The sequence below is a fragment of the Pinus tabuliformis genome, chromosome 7, assembly GCF_031772625.1.
Source record: "Pinus tabuliformis cultivar Carrire ecotype Pingquan chromosome 7, CPIR1, whole genome shotgun sequence".
NCBI lineage: Eukaryota > Viridiplantae > Streptophyta > Pinopsida > Pinales > Pinaceae > Pinus > Pinus tabuliformis.
This window is the reverse complement of record NC_142293.1, coordinates 1712945178-1712954357: the sequence shown is the minus strand read 5'-3', so window position 1 is coordinate 1712954357 and position 9180 is coordinate 1712945178. Positions and strand designations below refer to the sequence as shown.

The window sequence follows — 9180 nt, the reverse complement described above, 5'->3', positions numbered from 1 at the left end:
TGTACTTATACACTAAAAAAATGATGGAATCTTGCTTTAAAATTTTAATGAGGAAAAAGTCAATTACAAATAAATATTTCAATATCAACCACATGTATATTAATCTAGCCTAAATTAACATTAATTCTTTATTTACCAAATATCAATTTCCTTTTATAAAATTTGCATCTCTAAACTTTATAAATTAATTTATTAAATATTTTGAAAATCATAATATATATCATATATTTTAAAATCTTCCATATATATATTAAATATTTTTAAGCCACCAATAAATATTATACACTTTTACAACATTATTGTATATTACTAATTATAAGTTACCATTTAGTATTAAAGTGGATATGTATGTACACATTATAAATATGGTATACTTTTACAACATTATTGTATATTACTAGTTATAAGTTAGCACTTAGCATTGATGTAGATATGTATGTAAACATTATAAAGTGTCTTTGTAGTACTAATAATAATAATAATAGTGATGACCAGAATTATGATATGATTAAAATTAACAATTTTATTGTAGTTATTTAAAGCATTGATGCTTGTATTACAATTATAAAAACAATGCATAAATACATGTATATTAAACTAGTACATAAAATCATTTTAATGCATTGATGCTTAACAATATTTCGAAAATAGCATTGTGTATTTTTTAAGATAGGTATCATTTTGTTTACTGGAATATAATGCACAAATCTGATGCCTTTTATTGTTATAGTTTGTTTTTTTTTTCTAAATAAGGTTAATCTATTAATATAATACAAAAAAGTTACATAGTAGCCTAGTCGTAGAGGGTCCTGGCTTTAATTAACACACAACCATGAAAAATGTCTAAGACTGCCCCTACAAAGGGGAAACCAGTCCATTAAATATCCAAAAATTAACCCAAAAGTTCTTCAATAAACCAGCCTATCAGCTAACAACAAAACCAACCTGAAAACGAGCAAAACCACCCAGAAAAACCACAAATTGTCCTGACTAGACCTCCCAGCCATCAAATTTCCTTGAAGACACAAAAGCAAGATAGAATAAAAAAACCAGAACGAAGTGAATTTCCACCTGTCAGGAGTGACATACGGTGCAAGGTCATATGGATCCAAGTCATTCGGAGCGGGTATCTCCACAATAGTACACGTCCAGTCATCCGGGTTTTCCGCCCCTCCATGTCCCTTAGCCTGACGACCTCCCTCCCTGCTACCATCTGCATCCTACTGACACGACATGTTCTCTAGATGGCTATCCACTGCCCGCATGTCACTAAGAACGCCTGAAGCATCATACCAGCTGCCAGCAATGGCTTTTCCATGTATTCTATGTCGATCTCCATCACCATTCAGCTCGTCGATGTTATCTCTGTGCCAGCTTGGACCGGCTCTGTTCGTTGCTTCCAGGGAAGTAGTGATGGGTATTTGCGGCTCAAGCTCTTCAAAGATGCAGATGGAGATGATGGTGACTATGACCGGGCAATTCATGGAGCTTCGGAACCGGAACTGCGTCATGTTGGGGACATGATGCGGAGTAAGAGGGAAGGTAGCAGTGCACATAGCTGCCTCGTCGCGTCTGGAGAAATGGAGGTAGGATCTGCCTCTACCACTTATGGTGTTCAGATAATAACCGGTAGCACTGAAGAAGCAGGGATTTTCAGTAGAGGAGGCAGGGGAAGCGGAATTGTGGCTGTGTAAAGCAGAGGAGCGGGAGCTATCATCGTGCATGCAACTGCGACGGCTATGCATGCGGTCCCGGACCATGGTGGAGGTAGGCACAGTTGCAGAGTCAGGGGGGCGAAATAAGAGATGATAGAGGAATGCTGAGCATAATTTACAGAGTGCTGAGGGGAATGGTGGAAGCAAGAGTACTGAGGAGAAGAGCAAAAGTTAGTATGGGAATGGTGGAAGCCATTACCCAAATCCAGACAACAAACAAGCCAGCATCTGCATCCTGTGTAGGTTCGCGCAGTCGGCGCTTCCGCCTGCGAAGGGCATGCACAATGAAATAGGGGGAGAATGATCGAGTGAATCATCGAAGCCATGGTTATGTAGTTGATGATTTTGCCTCAGCAAGAGTAGGCATTAAATGCCACGTGCGAGGTGCCATGAGGATTAATCAGGCTGGCCTTGGAATGGTTGCAGGGGCCCAAGTGGCCATCTTGCCCGTCGTCGCCATGTATCATAGCCTTAAATGCTTTAATTGACACCTGCATCAGGGGGTTGAGCTTCCTTTTGCACCAAGATAGTGCAAATTTGTAGTTGATTGTGATCATCGATGATCTTGAGAAGGTCGTAATGTAGGATATGGTCCTGATCGGCCCCAATGTTTGCTAGGAGATCAGCAATTTTGTTACTATCACTTTTGACATGAATAAAAGTCATTGCTCTCCTGTATTTTATCCATTTCTCTATAGTTTCAAGCCTAGACAATAATCTCCAGCTTTGGGCAACTCGTGAAGCCATGCTTCCTTGTTGGATTAGAGTGGCCATGTTGAGAAGGATTTGAGTGTCCCCTTCTATAAGGATGGGTTAAAAATTGTGTTTATCAGCTAGCTTCATACCTTGCCATAATCCTTCCAATTCTGCAAAGTTATTCGTGTCTCATCCTATGGATCCATAGTACAGTAGTAGGGGTTGGCCCTCATGATTCCTGAATATGCCTCTGAATCCTGCTTTGCCTGGGTTGCCCTTGGAGGCACCATCAAAATTTAGCTTAATCACTCTCTTTGGGGGGTGTATCCAATGTGAAAGCTGCCTGGTTGCATTATGGGGTCTGTTGGAGTTCAGTTGTGCTTGTGGGAGCTATATATTCCAATTAGCCCATATGCTTAGTCCTTGAGGTTGTGTCGGAAAGTCCTAAGTTGGCTATTGATGCAAAGCAAGACTTTCCTTGATGTTGTGACATAGGTTATTCCATATGATTTCTAAGGAGGTTTTTTGATTTTAGAAAATTCATTTATTTCTTTCCTTCCAGATTGTCCAAAGAAGGAGACCTGGCAATATGGTCCACAACTTATTGAGAACTTTGCTGTTATAGGGCTCTGGGGTCCAGTTGCTAATAGTGCTTCTAATATCCCCAAGAAGTCTGCAGGGTCTCTGGCATCTGAAAGTGAGCTTTTCCTAGTGCTAGTTGGCCATGTTGCATGAGTCCATGAGGTGTTGAATGGTTTCTTCATTGTTTTGACAGTTGGGACAATAAGAAGGACCATGAAATCCTCGTTTGATTAAGTTGTCCCATGTGAGAATTCTTTGATGATACAACAACCAAATGAAGGTGGAGACTTTAGGTTAGATCCCAGTAGTCCATATACGATTCCAAGTAGGATCAATTGGTTCTTGAGATTGAGACATTATCTGGTAAGCTTCTTTGGTGGTGTATGTTCCTTTCGATGTATAACCCCATCTTAGAACATCGCTACCTGTATTGAATTTGATTTTCCTGTTGGTAATCTCTTTGTGCAGTTCCATGCTATAAGCTTCCAATTCTTGCTATGCTATTTGCTCCACCGGTTTCCATTGCCTGAATCCCTGTGTAGTACTTAGAGTCTAGTAATGCGCTACCTTGTTCTCCTGGTTAATGTCATTTCCATTATGATTTGTGCCTAGTAAGAGTGCTGCAATTTTGGGTCTTTGTTGCCAAGAATCTATCCAAAAATGGGCTGTCCTCCCGTCCCTTATCTCCCAGAAGCTATGTTGATGGATGATCTCTTTGTGTTGCTTGGTCATGTTCCAAATGAGGGATCCTGTAGGCATGGTGGTTATCCTGATGAGGTCTTGTTGCGGTCGGTTATTTGCATACTTTTTTGACCATAATTGTGCCCATGGCTTTTGTGGGCCGGAGACCCATTGCCACCAAATCCGCACTCCCATCAAGATATTGTTGTGTTGTGGATCTCGTAGGCCTAGACCCCCCTACTTTTTAGGCTTGCAAACTTTTTCCCATTTGACTAAAGCCCATTTTCTGTTTTGTCGTGTAGAACCCCATAAGAAATTGTGTTGCAAATTCATAATTCTCTTCAATGCTCATTTTGCTGCAGCGAGTACTGAGAAAAAATAGAGGGGCATAGGTTGTAGGATTGCTTTGATCAAGACTAATTTGCTTGCCATGTTGAGAGTTCTATAAGTCCAAGACTCGAGCCAACATTCCATTTTCTCTAAGAGTAGTTGCGAGGAAGAATGCTTTAAAGCGGAATCTATGAGAGGGGCTCCTAATTACTGAGAAGGAAGCTTGGCTTGAGGGAATCCAATGATTCTAGCAATGATTCTTTGAGTGGGAATAGGAGTATTGAAGAAAAAAATTTGAGATTTTATTGTATTTATGGTGGTGCCAAAAGCTTCTGAGAATGTATCTAAAAGTGCTTTAAAGGTTCTGGCTTCACTAACAGAAGGATGACCAAAGAGCATATTGTCATCAACAAATTGTTGATGTGTGATAGCAGGGGAGCCATGGATAGAGAGACCTCTAAGGTTATGGGAAAGAACAGAATGCTTTATGAGATGACCTAGACCCTCAGCCATAATGATGAAAAGAAAGGGGGATAAAGGGTCCCCTTGACAAATTCCTCTTGACGGGTGGTATGGTTTAGAGGGGATTCCATTGACAAGAACAGAGAAAAGTGGGGAGTATACAAGGGTCATTATCCATCTAACCCAGGTCAGGCTAAAACCAAAGGCTATTAGCATCTTCTTTAGATATGTCCAGCTGAGTTTATCAAAGGATTTGGAAAGGTGAATCTTTAACAACATACCTGCCTGTTTGTTTTTCTTGAGAGAGTGGATGGTTTCATGAGTGAGAATAATGCCATCCAGAATTTGACGACCTTCAACGTACCCAGATTGCTCTAGGGAGATGAGAAGAGGGAGGAGCACTTTGAGGTGATTGGCTATGACTTTCGAGATAATCTTATAGATGACATTGCAAAGGGCAATGGACCTGAACTTCTCCGGAGTGCTTGGTTGCACTACTTTAGGAATAAGGGAAATAAAAGTTGCATTGAGCGAAGGGAGTAATGAATGCATGACTCTAGATTATTCTACCACATTCCATACATCTATTTTGATTAGATCCCAAAAGTGGTGTTAAAAGTTGGACGTGAAGCTGTCAGGTCTCGACGGTTTCCTAGCCTTTAGTTGATTTGAGGCCTCTTCGACCTCCATGATGTCTTCCTGTTTCTCCATTGTGTTTCCCTGTGAGTTTTGAATGTGAGAGATTGTATTGCTCATTATTCTTTGTATGGTTGTATAATGAAAAAACTTGGTATTTCGTTCCCCTTCTTTTATCCATCTGATTCTTGACTTCTGTCTCCATAGCAGTTCCTCTTGTCTGCCTCTTTCATCTAGTTTTGTTAGTAGTATTTGTTCTTGTCTAGCATGCTTCTCTATTCTGCCTTCTAGGATGATCTTTTGTTGTAGCTCTGTCATGCTCTACTCAAGAGATTTTTCCTCTTGAAGGATGTTGCCAAAGATGGTATAGTTCCAGGTTTTGATTAGTTTTTTGATATGCTTCAATCTTTGTTGGAATTGGTACATGAGAGAGCCCTCGTTGGAAATGAAACTTTCCCATGTTGTTTTGACCACAGTATTGAAATCAGGGTGAGTGAGCCAGAAATATTGAAACTTGAAAGGTCTTCTGTTTGAGTTTCCAAGATTTTTCCATTGTAGAGAGATGGGCCAATGATCTGATCCAGCTAGGGGAAGGATTGAGGTGCATATATCTCCCCCAAGATGGACGAAGTTGTCTGACATTAGAAATCGGTCCAACCTGGAAGTTACTTGCTGAGTGTCGGCTCTCTTGTTGTTCCAGGTAAAGATGTCGTTGTCAAAAGGTAATTTTGTTAGTCTATTGTGTTGAATACAGAATTTGAAATCATTGCTTTCTTTTTCCAGTTTCCTTCTGCCCCCCAATTTTTCCTCCAGCCGTGTGATCATATTGAAGTCTCCACCTGTTAACCAAAGTGGATGAGTTCTTGGAGCATTAAGAATTTCCAATGTTTCTAACTGCCTAAGTTTTTGTGTACTTTCCTCTGGGAAGTAAACATTGGTTAAATGCCCATGTATATTGGTGCCAATCATGTGGAACAGTGGATGTATGAAGTGGCGTGAAGCATAGAAATTTGTTAAGGTAATATGCTGAGTATTCCATGCTATGGCTAACCCTCCTTAGGCACCTATTGCATCTACTGTTAGTGTTTGACATCCTGCCCAGGCATTGGATAATATGGATTCTAAAGTGCTGGTGCTACATTTTGTTTCTTGCATGAATACAATGTATGGTTGTTCTTTTTGAATCATGTTCTTCAACATTCTATACTTCCCGGGACCGTTAAGTCCTCTTACATTCCATGAGATTAACTTCATGGTTGACTAGTAGGTAAGGATCGATAATATTTGGTCAACTTGGAGCATCTGCCTGATTACACCAGCATTTCCCCAATTAAAATGGTACGTTGTAGATTTGACTTTTTTCCTCTTTTCTTCCCCTCTTTAATGATATGTTTCCCATCCCATTGGCCTCCTTGTTGTATGCCTAGAGTGTTATGGTGATGCATCTGTGTGAGCACTACTTCCAGATTTTCCAGTTGTCTTTCCGGTATTGTGTTGAACTCTTTCCTTTTGCAGGCTTGCTCTAGACTAAAAATGTCTATTTCCCTGAGATCAAAGCTTTCTCATTCTTCTTACACTAAGCTTTGCTTGCTATCTCCTTCTCAGTGGGTGAGTGTCTGAGAAGGTTTTGCCTGAGTATCATCAATGCTCATAATCTTATTGGACCATAGTGCTTTGTTCTAAACAAGGTTGGTGTTGAGTTGCAGATCTGAGGCAGGCTTTTCAAAGGAGATGGCATTCGAAGGATTAGATGGTTTTAGAGTGGATAGGAGTGGTGGATATATGAGTGGATGGATTTGAGCTTATCTTTGTTGGCATGGGCGTATCTAATTCAGGCTATTCTACATTTGTCAGAATATCAAAGTTGTTGCTTGAGGATGGCAAATTAGAAGCTAGCGCCATGCTTTTAGGTGCTAAGGAAGGTTTTTTGGTATGCCTTTTCTGGCCGGCTACCTTGGTGAATCCTTCGGGATCAGACTTATTTCCAGTTTCTATGTTTTTAGGCAGCATGTTTAAGGGACAGTCACGAAAGAGGTGGTCGTGAGCACGGCATCGCCTGTAACAGAAGGGTACATGTTCATAATTAAGGGGCTAAATCCATTGAAAGTCATTGTGAAAAAGACTCACCGTGTCCGGTAGCACATGGCTCGGCTTCATGTAGACGTAGATCCATGCATAAGAAGTATATCTTCGAAGCTTAGTTTCCTCCGCAGCCTTTATGAATTCACCTAAACCATTGCCAATGGATTTTAGTGAATGCTCGTCCCAGTATTCCAGTGGAAGTGAGTACATGCGGATCCATACTGGCAGCCAACTGAAGTTTTCTTTGTCAGGGTTAAATCTTTCGACCCAGTCTCGTAGATAAAGGCCTGCTGCATTGAAGATGTAGGGTCCTCTATCTAGAACCTGGTTTCTATCTTCAAGGCAGTTAAAAGTCCCTGCGAAGAAGCCCTTAGGGCCCAGTTGTAGAGTTACATGACCTTTGGGATTCCATTTCGAGATTATCCAGCCTTGCAGGGCTTTTTCAATCAGCCAGAAACCTATAAATTTGCCAATCAGGGTGTGATCTTTCATATATTGTATTTGCGCATTGATTCTGTGACTAGGCAGCTCGCTCTTGGGCCTTTCTATGGCAATGGGTTTGCGTGTAGGTGATGAGGCTTTCTTAGGTTTTCCAGATGTTGCTTATTTGTCCGTTGTCTATTGTTCGAGATCTTCTTGTTCATTCTTCTCCTTCTGCTGCGCCAGCCGTGCCTCAGGCTTCTCTGCATTCTCTGTTCTGCTGTCAGTTGGGTTTTCCCTATTGTCATTCTTGGGGGGAGGTGGTGATGCCTCCCCAGTGGACTATTCATTGTGCTTTGCTCTCAGTATTACAGTGCCAGTGCTGGCAATGTTTCCGTTTGAGCTTGAAAAGCTGCAAGTTCAGACTATGCACCGTGGATGGTTTTGATAGGAAGCCTAGTTCCTTAGTGCGCCATTGCAGAGCTTACCAATCTTCTGAAACCTCTAGTGTTATAGTTTGTTATATAGTTTATGTAACTTTTTTTCCTTTTTAGATTACATTTATTTTAATTTTTAATTTATCAAATTTTTAGAGTTAAAATGGATTTAGATTAACACAACATATATATAAATCACATTGACACATTTTGTTTATAATTTCTTTTGTCTATATTAAAGTGTTAATTTTTTTTATGCATATATTTAATTATTTTTATTATTAATATTTTTAAAATATTACATATCAAATTCATATTAAGTATTGAAATAATTATAAATTTCCCTTATACATTAAATTAGAAATTATTAATGGGAAATTAAATTCTCAATATTTATCTCTATATGTTTCATGTTAAAATCTTTTACTCAACATGTCTAATATATATCAAATCCATATTAAAAACGAAATAAATTACACCTCCAAAGTGATTGTTTTTTGAATTTAAAACACATTATTTGTTTCTATAAAAAATAAATAATTTTTTTATGTTATTTAATATGGATATTAAAATATTTTACTTATGGTTGAAGCTAAAATATTTTTTGTTATTACTATAGTTCTCATTTTTAATATCACACATAAACTAAACTAAATTTAGGATGAAATACAAATTATGCAATATCAATAATACTATTAATTGTATTCCTCCTACTATATAGCTATTTTTTCTTTGTTTCCAGTAAGTTTTTATTTTTATATAAAGTTACCGAAAACTAAAGTGCAAATTGAAGAATTTTAATTATACTTAACATTAATTTATTTTTTTATTGTAATTTTTATTTTGTTAATTTAAAGTATAATTTATTTTACTATTTTTAAATTTAACATTAAGTGACAACATCTCTCCCATGCTAGCCTATAAAATGCCTCTAGTAATTTGGTAGATCCATCTTCATCTTCATTCTTCATTTACAAAGCACTGAGAGGGATAAAATCTCTTTTAATAGATGTTTTCATCCCAAGAGATTTGATCACTTTCTGCACTTGGTAGATTCTGACTTAAGATGAATCCAAATTGGTTTATTAAATATTTCTAAAGTAATGGTATGTAGCATATATTTTAAAATCCTTCTCCTT

The 9180-nt window shown here is 38.5% G+C and overlaps 1 protein-coding gene across 1 annotated transcript; it reads right to left on the bottom strand.

The window, feature by feature from the left end:
• Window positions 1-7125: 7125 nt before the first annotated feature.
• Window positions 7126-7676, bottom strand: LOC149255179 (uncharacterized). The gene is made up of 2 exons (XM_089454971.1): window positions 7230-7676; window positions 7126-7158 (listed from the first exon to the last, which is right to left on the bottom strand). Exons 1-2 carry the CDS (start codon window positions 7674-7676, stop codon window positions 7126-7128), a joined length of 480 nt encoding a protein of 159 aa, XP_089311097.1.
• Window positions 7677-9180: the final 1504 nt, after the last annotated feature.

Bases quoted from the DNA above. Each gene is read 5' to 3' on its own strand.
- LOC149255179 (XM_089454971.1), bottom strand. From the start codon at position 7,676: ATGAAAGATCACACCCTGATTGGCAAATTTATAGGTTTCTGGCTGATT. The intron at 7,159-7,229 runs GTGAGTCTTTTT...CTTCTGTTACAG, and splicing joins GCCATGTGCTACCGGACACG to GCGATGCCGTGCTCACGACC.